At 35.0% G+C, this 17,325-nt stretch overlaps 3 protein-coding genes and 1 pseudogene across 3 annotated transcripts; 1 reads left to right on the top strand and 3 right to left on the bottom strand.

Annotated features, from left to right (window-relative positions):
- Positions 1-740: 740 nt before the first annotated feature.
- LOC114738788 (putative UPF0481 protein At3g02645) lies at positions 741-2,759 on the bottom strand (annotated as a pseudogene).
- A 1,188-nt stretch (positions 2,760-3,947) lies between these two features.
- On the bottom strand, positions 3,948-7,148 carry LOC114738787 (pentatricopeptide repeat-containing protein At1g80550, mitochondrial-like). Its single transcript, XM_028926856.1, has 3 exons — positions 5,825-7,148; positions 5,264-5,364; positions 3,948-4,778 (listed from the first exon to the last, which is right to left on the bottom strand). The coding sequence occupies exons 1-2, from the start codon at positions 7,146-7,148 to the stop codon at positions 5,348-5,350; spliced, it is 1,341 nt and encodes a 446-aa protein (XP_028782689.1). The 3' UTR covers positions 3,948-4,778; positions 5,264-5,347.
- A 1,275-nt stretch (positions 7,149-8,423) lies between these two features.
- On the top strand, positions 8,424-13,388 carry LOC114738789 (3-isopropylmalate dehydrogenase 2, chloroplastic-like). Its single transcript, XM_028926857.1, has 11 exons — positions 8,424-8,757; positions 9,163-9,292; positions 9,402-9,513; positions 10,054-10,129; positions 10,317-10,405; positions 11,464-11,550; positions 12,056-12,172; positions 12,306-12,413; positions 12,509-12,562; positions 12,645-12,797; positions 13,025-13,388. Exons 1-11 carry the CDS (start codon positions 8,532-8,534, stop codon positions 13,097-13,099), a joined length of 1,227 nt encoding a protein of 408 aa, XP_028782690.1. The 5' UTR covers positions 8,424-8,531; the 3' UTR covers positions 13,100-13,388.
- Positions 13,389-14,746: 1,358 nt separating this feature from the next.
- On the bottom strand, positions 14,747-16,259 carry LOC114738791 (transcription factor bHLH25-like). The gene is made up of 3 exons (XM_028926858.1): positions 16,187-16,259; positions 15,715-16,089; positions 14,747-14,943 (listed from the first exon to the last, which is right to left on the bottom strand). Exons 1-3 carry the CDS (start codon positions 16,220-16,222, stop codon positions 14,875-14,877), a joined length of 480 nt encoding a protein of 159 aa, XP_028782691.1. The 5' UTR covers positions 16,223-16,259; the 3' UTR covers positions 14,747-14,874.
- Between the last annotated feature and the right edge of the window lie 1,066 nt (positions 16,260-17,325).

The following is a 17,325-nucleotide window of genomic DNA, read 5'->3' as shown; positions in this document are numbered from 1 at the left end:
CTAATCCAAGTACAGAAATAAATTATTTGAACCCATCCCACTTAAGATCTCTTTGAACTTTTCCTCAACTTTTGCAATGCTTGTAATGATTACAACTCACAAGCACTTAACCACAGCACATTTATCCATATGACTCATATTATTAGGCTTAATTTTTTTGGATAGGCCTAATTAGACGTTTAATTAACTACTATATTATTAATATATTATTAAACATGAACTTAATAGCAAGTTGCCAAGTTCTATTATTGAATAATATAACCAATTTATTAGCCTCCACACGAAATACTACATGAGACCCACATGAGTATTTAAAATATAAAATTAATAAAGAGTCACACTGTTTATTAATAAGTCATGAATTATTATGCGTTGCTTTTAATCTGGCTTTCTCCATACACTTCATTGAGCTTTCTTCAGCATTGTTTTATTCCTTCACTAATTTTTCACATATTTCTATAGGGTTTAAATTTTAAAAAGATAATTACAAATTTTGAAAAGCTTTTTTTTTATTATATATAGACACATCATATTTTTTTCCAATTCATTTTCAATCAAAGGTAAGTGCACATACAATATCTCACCAAAAGAAAAAATACACCAGCGTCAACTGAAAATCTCAACAAGTTATCAATCACTTAAGTGGAGAGTCAAAATTCACAAATCAAATAGTCAATGGCTCGATGCACTTCTCTTTCAGAACCCACAGCCACTTAAACACAAGCTTGAGGAAAGCTGCTTCACTCCAAACTCAACCCAAGAAAAACAAGAAGAAGAGAAATTTCATCAGTATTATCCACCTGAAATATGCGACTGCAAGTATAAACAGAGCAGAAGGCTTGCAAGGTCATCAAGAGCAAGAGCAAGATGGCAGCCAGGAATGTGAAGCACTGCCATGAACTGAACACATAAAGCTTCATTAATTTCCAAGCTTTCACCTTTAATCTTCCATTATAGTACTTGTTCACATCTTCAATGGCTTTGTCCAAAATGCCACCTTGGTCAATCTTATTGAACTGTTCATCCCGTTCCACATATTAGCAGCCTCCTCATCGCTCTTCAAGTGGTTCAGAACAATCCCTTGTGCTCTTAGTATCTTCACATCCTCCTCAGAATCTGTAATCCCGTTCATCAGTTCAGTGTACCGTGTCAAAACCAACGGACCTGATGCTGCTGATGCTTCATATGCAACTAAATTTCTCAACACCACCTCAGTATTGACGTCTAGACTAATGGTGGGAAGGTGAAATGTGCGCGTTTTTGCATCAAAATTAATGCTTGATATGCCTTTATTTGTGGGTAAGAAACCAACCCCTGCGTCTAAGAGTTCTGAAACTGATGGAATAGCAATTTCCCCACTAATGGTGGTTTATTATTGAGACTATTTGAGCTCGAATCCCCATTTTCTGGGTTTTCTTGTTCTTTATCTAGCAAGGAAAAGAAGAAGGATTCAACAGGCACTTTAAGAATTCTAAGTCCAGGAAGGTTGGAGATGACTGTCCAAGGCAACTTAACGATGAATCTCAGAGGTCTAGATAGCAGTACCTTCTTGATCAGACGTATTGGCCCTTTGTTTATGTTTGAAAGCACCTTCCAGAGCTCACTTATGAATCTCTTTACATAGTTTGGATTTGGGGTTGATTTTTCATCCTCTTGCTCTTCTTCAAGTTGAACCTCGTCAACTTCGACTATATCAGATTGTTGTTTCAATTTGGGCACGATCATGTCATAAAAGAAATCTAACAGGTGAGCGCACCCTGAGACTTGGACATTTGGATAATCCTCCATCAGCTTGAAAGGAGAAAGTTCTTTGAACAATCCTACGGCCATTGAAAACAGTAAGTCGTCTGCAACTTCTAACGATGTGAACTTGAACTCCAACATCTCTCTCAGAACAAACAAGGGAAGCTGATTCTCAAGCATTACTATGTCTCTCAAAATTGCATTATGAGCTGATTTCTTCCCTGCATAATCTACCAAATGAGACATAGACCTTGAGGAAACTCCGGGTACTTTTGATCCTTCTTGGATGGCATAAACCTGAAGGAACTCAAGCAAGAACGAGGCATCGACCGCCATCATCCACACCAAGGTTTCGCCATTGAAATCTAAGAACTTGTGGTAGCATGCTCGAATCCTCTGCTCCAACTTTGTCAGTTGTTGCACGAGGTTTTCTAACTTGAAGCTTTGTAGTTGTTTCTGGAACCTTTTTGCAGCGGCAAGCTTGTACCTTTCCATTTCATAAAGCTCTGGACGCCAGTAATGATAAGGACCAATTGCAACTTGCTGAGGGACGTAAGAATCTGGATCACTAACCATGAGGAGCCTGGGAACATTGAAGATGGATACAGGTAGTTCACCATCATCCTCAAGTTCTTCTTCAAGTGTTCTACGGATTTGAATGACCCATCTGAGCTCATCAAAGTTGGATTTAGAGTCATCTGACATTGTGAACCTCAGAGAAGACATGTTATATGATTTTACTAATGGATGAACTTACTGCAGGAAATAGCAGTTTCGATGATATATTTAACGAAGAATGAGTTGGGAGAATGGAGCTTTAATTGGGCATAGGACCTGTGAAAGCGTTACTGAAGCTTTAAAAAAACATGAGAGCTATTCATCACCAGCAAGGTTTAGTGATAGCATTCTCTGAAGTCATCTTAAAGTGAAATATTGTGAAGTTTCGCATGGTTAAAATGGCATAGGTTAAACGTGCTTTTTATGAATATTATAAGAGAAACTTTACAGTCTGTTGCATTAGAAAATTTTAATGGAAGAATAATTAGGTGCAATATTTTATTTCACAATTGGCTAAACCCAGACCTTCCTTGCTATAAGAGCAGAGAGTTAATCTAAGATTTCTTTGAATTATTCTTTCGTTTCTTAAATCAACAGTTTCCTTTAACATGAAGAAAAGGTAGCATCTTTCAAGTGACCCGACTAGCATTTATAAATTAACATAATCTAGCAAATTGAAGATCACACTCCGCGACATGATTACGTCTTTTTGGTGTGTCTGATAAAAAAAGAGTCTGCAAGTCATATCCTTCATGAATATAAAATTGAAACAAAAATGATATAGTACCTTGTATGACCTTTTGCAATCTTTGTACTCCTCTGGTTCCAAATGTGAAACTCATTTTTAATATAAATTATATTATAAAATAGATCTTACATGTAGAACAAAAAGAATACTACATCAGACTCCATTGTTTGTGCCATACTTCCAAGGCATACTGATAATCCAGCTATACTGTATGTAAATCACCTCTCAACCCAGATCATTTCCTCGCAGTAGATTTAAAGGATGAAAAGATATTAATTTTATTGAAATTTCAGACGTTAGTAACCATGATAGACTTTGAGACGTGAATGTGGTCTTCTTTTTAACAACAATAAAAGAATTTCTTTTTTCATGAAAACTAGATTTTATTTTCATGCGCAATGCATGGAGAGATTAAAAGCTCTTTATATGTGAGAGTAAAGCAGAACCTTGAGATGGATTATTCCAAAAGGCTTTTGTGCACGGAGAGGGTGCTAATAAGGGCAAAAACCGTCGCGATTGATTACTCCTTCCAGTCATCGTAGGTGTTTTCACATATGAACAGAAAAAGAACAATGCTAATGAACAATGAATACAAGAAGGTTAAAGTAAATTTTCTTATGTACCTAAAGAGACAATTAAATCATTCCACAAATGACAAAATTCAAATATATGAGATTAATTATACAAAAATATGAGGAAATTAATAGAGATATTAATTATGAAATTCAAATTGGGGGGTTCAGGTAGAGAAAGACTACCAAAGTTATTTGTGACCTAAAAATACTTAATAAGGTAAAAGTTTTATCACACTGTTATAAGATTAGTGATGCTATATGGCATTAAATGTTAGAGTTTAAAGGGACATGAGCATAAAGTGCGAATAACTGAGATGAGAATATTGAAAGGAATATATAGTCATACAAGAAAATATAAGATTCACATTGAATATATATGCAGAAGAGTTGAAGAGCACCTAACAAAGAAAAAATGGTAAAACACGCACGTTCATAGAATGCATTGATAAGAAGGGTAGATCAAGCAATATAAGACCCTCTAAAATGGGTTAGAAGAAGACTGATAGGACCCTCTCCTACAAGCTTATAACCTGAGTAAAAACTAGAAATAAACAACACACAATGGGAATATTTGAGATTAACATACTATTACCGCATAAGGATGATTGCAACACAAAATATAATAAGCAAAAGATACAATACACTCAGACACAACTCTCACAACATACAACACATACTAGAACATAGGCACATAACAAGTTCACCAATCTTGCGAGACGATTGGCTCTCTCCCTTCGAAGGCATCAGCCACACCTCTCAGAGTTCTTCTCCGCCTTCTCCCGCTGGACCAGAGTGAAGATTTAAAGACTCAAAAAGTGACTTTTGCAACCCCTAACTCATAGACTTTGACTATAGCAGTTCGAACATAGACAGATAACAAGTTTACCAATCTTTTGAGAGGATTGGCTTTCTCCCTTCAAAGGCCTTAGCCATACTTCTCATAATTCTTCTCTGCCTTCCCCCGCTGGACCAAAGTGAAGATTTTAAAGACTCAAAAAGTGACTTTTACAACCCCCAACTCATAGACTTTGACTATAGTAGTCCCGTAACTACCCTACTCTCTATTTCTTCCTTCAAAATAGCAAATCATAATTCTTTCGAACAAAAGGTACCTTTTCCTTCACATGTATTTTCCTAGATTTCCAACAGTAGTCCTAACAAATATCGAGAAGAATACTCAAGTTATTGAGCAAAACCTTTTGATTACCAATCTATCCAAAGATTCCATAGTTAATAAAGTATAATGACACCGTCTAATCCATATAGTTGACCTCGGAAAAGACTTGTAGTTGTTGTACATCAAAAGAAAATTATCATTAACTAAAAAAGTATTAAAGTTCATGACAAGGAGGAATAGATTTTAAAGAGATATTGATATTGATGGTTGGTGATTGCAATCTTCTATGAAATCCTTTTTTTTTTTTTTTTTGGGGGGGGGGATTGTGGAGCCATATTCGAACTTCTCAAATCTCAATTCTCTAATGCATGCCCAGGCAAATGTTGAAACCATACTCAATGCCCAATAGTACAGGTTGAATTTAGTCGACCCACCCGACTAGACAAATCTAGCATAGTTTCTACAGCTTGACCACAGAATAAACGAGAACATGATACCAATAAAAGCATAACAAGTGGCAACCTGAGTAGTCCATAGGGGCAAGTCACTATGTACAGATATTTATGATCAAAACCAGGCACAGGCACTCGAGGCTCACATAATTCTTCAAGTGAAAGTCTCCACTGCATTTCAGAACTACCTTTAGCAGTTTAAAGAAATTAAATAGCAGGCTGATTATCTCAGCAGATCAGACTTATATTTGTACATATGCCTAGTAGAGGTTTATAATCAACCAATCACAATCAGTCATGTCAGGAACCACCATCAGCCAAGCAAATTAGGGAGAGTCGAGTTGTGAATCCACACAATATAGAGTCAACAGTCAAAGAAGAACAAGCTTGTTACTGTTTTGCTGATTTTTTTCTCTTTCATGGGCGTGTCAACATTTCTCATCTTCCTCTAAAGTCACCTTCGATCTATGCTATGCTATTTTCAAATTCTAGCATACTTGTATCTTGCATCTTCTCAACCTTGCTTGCTTTTCCCCAATGATACCACTGGAGAAAAAAAGAGACTCGCGCCTGTAGATATATACAAACATTGCACATGCAAACAATAGGATAAAAAATCACAACTATCCACCAGGGGATTCTCCTGTCACCTCCAGCGTTGTCCCCAACTCTTTCCTTGGCCTAGATGAAAGTCCTTTTGCTAGCATCTCTTCATCATATTTCCTGGCCATGTCTAATAATCCCTTATCCAAAAGAGCATCTATCATAGCATTGTAAGCAGATGCATCTGGACTACATCCAAGTTCTTCCATTTTCTCCCACAATAAAAATACTGGTCGAAGAAATCCCCACCTCCCAAACTTCCTCATAAGCATAACATAGGTATCCATACTTGGTCGAACTCCACTTCCAATCATTTTATAAAACAATGTCAGTATATCCCTAGGCTTTTCCATGCACGCGAAAAAGAATTGATATGAAATAGCATTCGGCTGACATCCATTCTTACGCATGGTACCAAGCATCTCAAGTGCTTGCTTATGTCTGTAGTTATCACATAAAAGCCTAATGATAGTGTTATAGGTTACGAGAGAAGGTTCAAACCCTAAATCTTTCATTTCACGAAAGAGGTTAATTGAAAAATCAACCCCCTGTGAAAGACCTATGGCACGAATAGCAATATTATAGACAACCACATCCAATTTCATCCGTTTACTCTTCATCTGCTTGAATAACTTCACAGCCTTCCAAGGCTTTCCACTTTTGCACATTATATCCATATATGTTGCATATGAATGTACATCTTTTTGAACTCCCTTTCTATCCATCTCTTCCCAAAATTCCCTACACTTGCTCCACCATCCCAATTTAAACCACCCACGAAGAACAATGTTATAGTATTTTACATTGACTTCCACATCTCCATTCTTGTTCTTCCCAAAAATCAAGTCTTCGGCTTCATTCACATGCTTGTACTCACACAGTGCATCAATAAGATTGCAGTACGAAGTTTCATCCTTTAAATTAAATTGGTGAAGCTTTTCATATGTCTCTATCGCTTCATTAACTAGATGAGCCGAAACATAACGTTTAAACATGATTCGAAATGTGGTATGGTCCGGAGAAGAAGATGGATTTTGCCGCATGCGTTGAACCAAATCCCATGAAAGTTGAAACTCAAAGAACTTACCAAGGATGTCGATCATATAATTATATGTATCAGTGGGGAGCTGCAAACGGTATTCTCTTTCGACCCAATTGAAAAATTCGAATGCGCGTTTCCAGTCATTGCGGAAGGTTAACAAAGTTTCACGAACTGTTGCGGGATCAGTATTGCTGGAACTTGGTTCGAGTGTTGGGGATTGGTGGGGAAATTGTTTGGAGGAATAGAAAAGGGTTTGGATGAAACAAAGATGAGGGAAGAATCGAAGGCGACAAGAGGCGGGCAAACCCATCGGGAAGTTTTGCAAGTGCTAAAACCCATCACCGAAGCAGTGATGCGTTTAGAGCCGAGGGATGGAGCCATAAGATCCATGGTTTACCAGAGCGGACCAAGATCCAATAAAGGCATTATAATGCGACCCGGGTTAATCCTCTTGGTTCCCAAGACAAGAACAAGGCTTGGATCTCCATATCTGACTTTTTTTTTAAAAAGTATTATATATATAATTTCTTTCAATATGTATACATATAGTTCTGAATTGATTTATACATTTATCTTGTAATTAAAACATTTTTCTACGTTGGAACCTGGAACTCCTATTATTCATACTTGAGTAATTAATTTTATTCACTTGATTTTTTTGCATTTTATCAAGTTCGAATAAAACATAATAAATGTCTGAGATGTGAGATGTGTTGCTTTAAAAAAAATGTGACATGATCAAAGTTGTTCCTATTTTATACTACCTCCAGTCCTAATTATAAGAGCCAGTTGACTAATTTGAGGAGATTAAAGAAATAAGTTGAGTTAGTTTTTTGTCCTAAATAGATGTTGTCTTTCCTAAAATATTTTTGCTAATCTAGTTTATTGACTAGAATTATCATTGTTAGAAGGGCTATTTTGAAAAAAAATGTATAAATATAAGAGACAAAGTGGATTGGGGTTTTATGTTTAGGACTAAAATAAAAATCAAATAGAGTCTTATATTAAGGATTGGAAGTAATATCTATTTCTTTTATTTTTACTTTGGTCTCATATTTGCAAAATAAAATGAATATTTTTGTTTCGCATTTTTATACAGAGACACACACAGTTACTCTCTCCATCCTTTTTTATAATCAATAACTATCATCCACTCTTTAATATATTTATTGTCTTATTTTTCAAACCATCATCTCTCTCCATCACATATTCTCTTTCTTTTATAGTTTCTTTTATTATAATAATTTTCTAATTCTTTTTCTTATACTCTCTCCTCTCATAAATAAAAGTATTTTGGGGAAAAAAACTTCTAATTTTTACCTATTTATTGTCTTTAATTAATTTTTTGATCTACATAATAGAGTCCTATGTTTTTTATAATAAGAGACGGGGGGAGTATTTAACAAAATTTAACAATTGTGGAACTTTTTCAAAATATTTTGTTTATTTATGTGATTTAATTCAATCTAAATAAAATTAACAGTTAACCGTGAAATGTGATATTCGGTAGCCGGGTGCAAGGGAAATGGGAACATACCCTTCACTTCAGCCATGGAAATCTCTATCATTCTATTTCCATGGGTTAAAGTCAAAATTTCAACCTCTATGCTCTCTCCCTCTTTCCTCTCCCTATCTCCTGTGCTATACAGCCGCCTGTCGGAATTGCTTTTTCTATTTCTTTCCAATTACAAAAATGGCGGTGGCTTCTCTTCAGTTCCCTGTAAAAGCTTTCAGGTCATTCCCTCAAAACTTTCACTTGTCATCTAGTAAATCATCTAAGCATCGCCTTGTCAGGTGTTCCGCTGCCTCCCCTCCTTCCAAACGCAATTATTCCATCACTTTACTTCCTGGCGATGGCATTGGTCCCGAAGTCACCGCTGTTGCCAAGAATGTTCTCGATCTTGCTGGCTCTCTCGAAGGTTCGTTCGAACCCCTAATGGGGTCGCATGCTTTGTGGGCTAGAGTTGAAATTCCCTTCTTTCTGTCCTGTTTCTTCTCCTAATTTTAAAGTCTCTGATTTGTGCTGCGCTATTTAGTGTTCATGTGATTCCTGTACTTGGAATTTGATAATCTCCCATTGGTTGTATTGATAACGGACGGCTTTTAGAATTAACTCAGGTTTATGCAAAGCTTACTTGCTTCTCTCTGGAAATAATGGTGTTTAGCTCAGTGGACTGGCTACTTATTGTGTTGTCCTATATAGAATTTACACTTTAAAGTGACGCATTATAAGATGAAAACGAAGAGTTCTGTACTAATTTCTGCATACCAAGCATTACCCTCTCTGTGTGTCTATTTTAGCATCTCCTCCTTTCTTAAATCAGGGATTAAATTTAATTTCCTCGAGATGCTTCTGGGTGGAGCTGCATTGGACGAGACAGGAGTCCCATTACCAGAAGAGACATTATCTGTAGCAAAGCAATCTGACGCTATTCTTCTTGGCGCAATTGGAGGGTAGCTATCTTTTCACAGACTCTTGTTTGGAATTTGACACTAGACCACTTTTATACTCAAATTCTTCCCTCTACTAGACATTATGTGTCCTTTCATTTAATTACTTAAGGTATAAATGGGATAACAATGAGAAGCGTTTAAAGCCAGAGACTGGGTTGCTTCAGCTACGGGAAGGTCTTAAAGTATTTGCCAATTTAAGACCAGCTATTGTATTCCCACAGGTAAAAGTTTAATTCTCCTGGAAAATCATTTAGTTGATATTTAGGTATAAGATTTATGGAATATGTAATATCCTATGTGACGAGAAAAGAAAATGTAATATCCCCATGCTGACTTATGAAATTTGAAACACAGGGAAATTTAATTTCCCATATCTTATGCCCCGCTATCACATAAGCAGGAATGTAAATAGAAGGAAGCCAAGTCTGGCTTCTACCTTTGCTATCAAATACATTCACGCATCATATAATAAGGATTTTACTCGCTAAGAACATAGGTCATTATTTCAGTTAATATTCTTTTAAATCCTCATCCTGGGCTAGAATTTTGGCTGAGTTTAACCATAGTTTCTGGTGAAATATTAGCATTATTCTGTGCAACAGTTATTGAATCGTTCGATATTATAATGCCATAGAGCACGACTTCATGTTTGATATTATACATCAGATGCTAACTGATATCCCTTACCCAGTATCTACCATTTTGTATTAGTTTTCGAGTTGGCTTTGGCATTCTATAAACTTTTGTGAATTGTCCTGTAGTTAATGGATGCCTCAACTTTGAAGAGAGAGATTGTTGATGGGGTTGACCTCATGGTTGTAAGGGAACTCACTGGAGGTCTGTCGGGCTTTGATTTTGACTGTGTACAGTGGATTTGATTTTCTTTTATGATCTTTGAAATAGTAACTGTCAACTATTTTAACAACTTTTGAATTTATTTATATTTTATTTATTATTCATTTTTTTCCATTTTCTTTAATTTAGAAATACTGTAGCTAAGCCTGTTGCTGTGTTGCTGTATTAGGCATTTACTTCGGAAAACCCAGAGGCTTCGGTACTGATGAAAATGGTGAAGAGACTGGCTTCAATACTGAGATTTATGCTGCACATGAGGTATCTTACTTGTCCAAGTTGGTCCTCTAGATAAAACATTTGTGATATCATTATGTTATCATTTCTTCATGCCATTGCTGCTTAACATATGTATTCTTGTGAAAAATTATTTTAATAACTTCTTTTATCTTGTCTTCCTATTGATTTTCTTCTAGAACTTTATAACCTATGGCTAATCTGAATTTGATATTTCTTTAAGCAATTTGTGGCTTCATAATTTAATTTGATGAAGGATGTTGTGTTTCTTGATCCTTCTTTTATTGCAAATTCTAGTTTCTCCAAAATATTTGAATATAAAAAGGAGGTTGATAAGAATTAAAAGCGGAACCTGAGAACTGAAGATAGAAAAGGGGGAACCATATAAATACCTTTTTTTTAATGGAATATATACAAATGCTTTTGATGTATACGGACAACAATGGGCAAATTGAAAAGCTTAGAAGAATAAAAATAAGGGATCACCATGGATAAGAGTTAGCATGGTTAAAAAAAATTTGATATGCTTGGGATTGCTAGAGAAGATATGCATGTGACTGTTTTGTAAAGACTGTTTACCTTGGAGGAATTTGCTAGAGAAATAGAATTCGTTTGAAGGATGTAAGTTGGTGTTTGAATCAAAATTTATATTCATTCCAAATTAGAGAGATATGGGCTAGTTTTTACTTTTTATAGTACATTAAAAATCTGCAAATTCTGCCAAAAGATGGGAGTTGCAGTGCAGTTTCTATCATGTGATGTCATGTCATGTTCGTGCTGTGTTTTTCTTTTGTCCCTTGGAAGAATTTCTAAGGTCCTTTTGGAGAACTAGCATTTTCTAAGAGGAAGTGTATGGGAATGTATATGTTGTGGGATTCACATTTTTATTTTCCCTCCAAAAAGAACTTCTATTTTTCTTGTCACCAAAAGCAAAAAAAACTTTTTTTCTTCCTGAGATTTGTTGCTGCTGTCCTGTCCTTATGATAAGTGTCATAATCCCTAAAACTATGACTGTCTCTTTCTGTTCAGCTCAAAAAAAAAATTGATTGTCTGTTTCTGACGTTTGTTAACTCTTAAACCAGATTGATCGCATAACACGTTTTGCATTTGAGATTGCTCGGAAGCGGCGTGGGAAACTCTGTTCTGTTGACAAAGCTAATGTGTTAGAGGTACTTATTACTTCATCCAGTACGTTACTGGCAATTGTACTATTCTGAATAATCACAGTAAGTTTGTGGGTAGTCTCTGGTTGTGAGATTGAGAGACATACTGATTTTTTTTTTTTTTTTGTGTGCTCATGTTCATTTATCATGTTCTCTACAATATATGTCTCAATTAGTTGTCGTTGCGTTAGGGTAAAAGATTTCTGAGATTAGCTTCTCATTAAAGGTGTGAAACTTATAATGAAGACACATCTTGGCAGTTTTTTGATAAACATCATATGCGGGATAATTTGCAGCACGAGTCAATTTGTGAAACTTTTAAATAAAACTTCAAAGATGCAAGTTATATCATCTGCAAAATTTTATACGACTGAAAAGTAATTAAAAATTTAAAACTTGCCTATGATTTGGCTACTAATGAATAGTAATGAGGAAAAGATACGTGGTATATGATACACTTGTGTCCTTTTCCAACATATCTTAATGAGTCTGGCGTGTCTATTTTTTTCAGGCATCAATGTTCTGGAGGAGAAGAGTTCTGGCAATGGCACAAGAATATCCGGATGTTGAGCTCTCACACATGTATGTTGATAATGCCTCAATGCAACTAGTTCGCTATCCCAAACAGGTCTGCTTATGGAATGTATTAGTATAACCTGAGTTCCATTTCAATTTAAGCTACATTAAATGCAATTAACAGAACGAAAATTCTTTAAATTCAAAAATTGCAAAAGTTACATGTTTGATGCCGGTCTTTGTAGTTTGACACAATTGTAACAAACAACATATTTGGGGATATACTATCAGATGAGGCTGCAATGATCACTGGAAGTATTGGGATGCTTCCTTCTGCAAGTCTTGGGAATTCGGTATGAAAATTTTCATTATAATGTAAGATGACGAGCATGTTTAGGGTGAGTGACTATCTTTTTCACCTGACCATATTGGGTTCTGATTGGCTCAGGGACCTGGGCTTTTTGAACCTATACATGGCTCTGCTCCTGACATTGCCGGACAGGTTGGTTTTTTATACTCTCCATTTTTTGGGTCGTTTATCTTTACGCAACAGCCATTACAACCACATAATTATCTTTATACAGGACAAAGCAAATCCATTTGCTACTGTTCTTAGTGCTGCTATGCTTTTGAAGTATGGTCTTGGAGAAGATAAGGCTGCTGAGAGAATAGAAAATGCAGTTTTGGACACCTTGAACAGGGGATTTCGAACTGCTGACATATATTCCGCTGGAACAGTAAGCGTGCTGGCTGCGTAATGTCAAGAATTTTTTAAATTACACTTAAATAGACTAAAGAGCCAAATGCCTACTATGTTTCATCCCTTTACTCTTTCTCCATGATGTCATTGATATCTCTACGTGTCTCTCTATTAACTTTTGTCTTGGTGTTCATGTAATTCTCATCTTTCTGCTAAATGAACTTGGCTTGCACTGTGTAACGCCTGCATCGTCTGTTTATGCAGAAACTAGTAGGATGCACACAGATAGGTGAAGAGATAATGAAGTCAGTTGAATCGCAAGTTCCTGCTGCAGTATAAATCAGACATAGATATCCATCCACAAAAATTTGAGTGCTGGGTTTGGCTTGAAGATCTCTTCTGATGGACTGTGATTTACCTATGCTTTCTCTAATGGATTCTAGCAGAAAGAATTTTCCCATACTGAAGAGAATTCCAGGTTCCTTTTATGCGAGGTTAGAAAATGTTCTAGTGAAAATTGGGAACATTTAAAATGTAGTTTGATAATCTACACTCAACTCCTGTACTCACAGTAGGGTCCAATGAATGTGGAATTTTCTTGCTTGAGTATCTAATTAGGCTTGAATCAGTGTCGTCTAGGCTTCCTTTTCATAAAAGATCAAAGTGTCAATCATCGCAAACGCTATGGGTGAAGCTATACGTCTGAATTCCATGCTGGCGTTCGAATTGCAGCTTTCTTGTGGAAACTGCACTTCTTTAAATTTAAAAAAGAAAAAAAAAACTGATAACATAACGTGAATACGTGAAAATGTAATTTGTCAATCGGTTTCCGCATCGTTATCTTGTGTCCAAATGCAATGTCTTTTCATCTCTTTTAAAAAGACTAATGATTGTTATAAGATTAAATTCAAACTTTCTATTTATAGTTAATTAGTTGAGAAGTTTTATAGTTAGTTAATGATACTCGATTAAAAAAAATTAATGTTTTAGACAAAATATATTATTTTCCCCAGATATTTTTTCTTGGCAAAAAAAAAAAAAATTACTTCCATCTATCTCCAATATATAAGCAAATAAATTTAAAAGGTTCCTGGCATCAAGTTGGAGAGCTGTTATTGGTGCTTTCATTCATTAATTCACCGTTCAAACCCAAGTTCACTGTAATAGTGGCTTGATTAATTTCCTCTGTATGTGAAGTGTACTACAAGCAACTAAAAACTCAAATGAAATAGCATGAGCACGAAGTGGAATGTGACAAGTTTTATATCGTTTGTTCCACATTTAAAATGATTTTTCAAAAAAAAATTTAACTTTTTCATTTTACCTCATTTAATTATTCATTTTAATATTAATACATTCTTTATCACACGTCCCCACAGCATAATTTCTTCTTTCACTCGCACTCTCCCTCCGCCACGTATTCTCTCAAGATTAATAATTTTCCTGTTCTTTCCTTTATCTCTCCCCAAAACTAAGAGTATTTTTTCCTAACTAATTTTATAAAAAGAAAAGGAGGAAATAAGAAAGGAGAAATTTTATTAAGATTTTGAATAAAACATGATTTATTAATTTGTGCCATTTATAATCATAATTAGCCCCTAAAAGGTACTGAATAGAAAAACAGTTCGATCACAGCTTCTACAACGACATATAACCACTTCCCAAATCATCTTCAATGATTTGAAATGTCAAGCACAGGAAATATATTAATAATTAGGTTCACAAAAGATTATGATCACTTCAATATTATTTACGGAATAACTTAAGATTTAATTTAACATTCTATATTTTTCAATTAATATTATCTCTTTATTTACATTGGAAACGAGATGCTCATGTTTCACTGAAGCTATCTGTATAAACTGTAATAATGCAAAATTAATTGAAAAGATTTGAAAGTTTTGATCTGAAATAAACAGATGCATGGATTAGGATTAGACAAGGCAACGAAGTAAATTAAATTAAACTAAAACAAGCATTACAAGGCTCTTAATTTCCTCAAAATTTTCCAGTCCCCTAATTAAACTACCATAATATTAATAATGACCAATTTTCTTCAACAGCAGTCTCATGAGCCTTCTTCTTCTTCTTCAACCTTTCGTTCATTCTGTTAATTACTTGGAGATAGCTCGTCTCAGGCTTTTCACTATGCCACTCACCGTCAAGTTGAATTCCTCCCCCATCTGCAACACATATTTGTTCAACTTTGTGGGAAACTTGTAAGAAATTGTAATTTCTCTCAATAACTTCAAAGCCCATCAACTTTGTGGGAAACTTGAAATTCGTAGAGCTTCACAAGTAAAATTTAAGAAATTGTAGAGAAGCGAACTATAATTTAACATTATTGAAATTAAATAAGCACAGAATTAAAATTAAATCTCATACCCTCTCTTATAAATATAAAAAAGTTACTTAATTAATATAGGTGCATTAAGAAAGTCAAATAAACTAGTTAATTATTACAAATGTCACATAATTTTTTTGATATAAAATGTTTGATTATATGTTACTTTATAAAATAAATAAATCAGTTTGAAAAAAAATGATACAGATAAAAGACAAAATAAGTTGAGGTTTTACATATTTAGAATCAAATTCAATCCTCAATTAATTCTTATATTATAAGCCAGAGTTAATTAGGGCTAAAAGAGAAACATATAAGTAGAATAACTCATAAACTTAATGGCTTTAAGTTTTAGGTGAAGAAATGTTGTTTAATATCTCTCATCTTAAGATGTTCTCCTAAGAAAAATATTCTTCATAAGTGAATAATCCTCCACATATATTTATGTCTTACATATTAAAATTGGTACATTGATCTAAAATACAATTTCAAACTTTTGAAAAATATAAAATGTTAAGCAAACAAGTTACTAATTGAAAACACTTCAGTAAAAGAATTAACTAATTTCTTAATAATAAGTATGATCATTGAGAGTATCTCATGTACTTACCTGAGCAACAATGGTGATGTCAAGGGTGAATTTCCCAAACGGCAAAACGCTGCTACTGATAACAGAGAGATTAAGAGCTTCAAGCTGAGACATTATTTTATGCATAATGCCCTTTTGTTTCTCACAGTGAATTATTATCAGCACCTCGTTCTCGGAAACCCTAGCTTTCACCTCAGGCAGCGACGCCTCATACCACTCGCCGCCGCCGCCGGTCTCACAGCACGACGACGACGCGCCATCGTCGTAGTTGTTGTTGTTATAACCTCCGGACGTCTCCGCCGCACTTGTCTTGTTCTGCTTCTCGAGCTCTCTCACTCGCCCCTCCAGATAGCTCATATAGTTAATCGCCTTCTCCAGGTTTGCATTAATGTCCGTCTACATTTCATCAATCAACCTCTTCATTAATCAACCAGAATGATGATCATAGTGTGTGTGTGTGTGTGTGTGTGTGTAACTAATATATAATTACTACCTGATAATGGGGCCAATTCTCTCCAGATCCCTCCATGGAAGAAGAAGAAAGATAGCTAGATCACCAGCATCAGAATGAATGATAATCGATGTGGATATATATCTTCTGGTTTTCTGGGTGTGATATATATATATATGATGATGATTCTGCAGAAAAATGAAGTTTAGAAAAGGATAAGAAGAAGAAGAAGAAGAAGAGGGTGGGAGAATGGTGGGTCAAGTTGCGTATAATAATGCATGAAGTGAAAGCTTTTTATCTTAAAATAAGAGGAAACGAGACATGGACAAGACCCTGTTTCAAAGTTTAATACCAGAAAATGTTGTGCTCGCTAAACATGCAACTAGCATTTCCACCGTCAGATTCTAAAGATTACACCTGTCAGTCATCTGACCTCTCGGAATAGACCATTTGGAAATCCTAATAATAAGTGCGGTGTTAGTATGCGGCTGGCTGATTCTGCAATGTTATTGCTGGTCGTCCACCTACATGCAACCTTTGGACAGAGGCATTCTGGTAACAAAGTCTTGATCTGAATTAATTGGTTGTTTGGATATTTGGTAATAAGATTTAAAAAAAAGAACACTCTCAAAGGGCTGTTATTAAAAAAAAAAAATGAAAAGTCAAATGTTAAAATAAAAAAATGTTTCAACCTTAAAGTAACTTTTAAGCAAAAAATATCTTTTTGCCATCATCTATATATGTTTGCCTCCAACTGATTTTTGAAGCTCCAAAGTGAGTTTTGAAATCCGAAACAAGCACCAACTAATTACAAACTAATTGGCATATTGTCTTTTTTTTTTTTGCCCCCCTTTAGAGTTACTTTTTTCCTAAATATTACTAAAAGGGTGTTTGGATAAAAACTAAACCATAGTTTCAAAAGTGATTTTACGGTATACGAAGTAAATATGTTGATGAGTTTATCTCAATTTACAGAAAAGCGTTTTTAAAAAGTACTTCTCCTAATTCCCAAACATCCCCTAAATCAATCATTATCCAGATAAGGCATGAAAGGTTAAAAAGTAACTGAGAAAAATTATATAGTCAGTAGTGAGCATGGTGAAGGGGCACAGGATGGAGGATCATTCCTACAATTGTATATAATATGAAGGCATGAATGGCATGGGACATAATTAATTAAT

The sequence above is a fragment of the Neltuma alba genome, unplaced genomic scaffold (genome assembly GCF_004799145.2).
Source record: "Neltuma alba isolate B1F8T4 unplaced genomic scaffold, ASM479914v2 tig00013686_pilon, whole genome shotgun sequence".
NCBI lineage: Eukaryota > Viridiplantae > Streptophyta > Magnoliopsida > Fabales > Fabaceae > Neltuma > Neltuma alba.
This window is presented reverse-complemented; position numbering and strand designations above follow the sequence as displayed.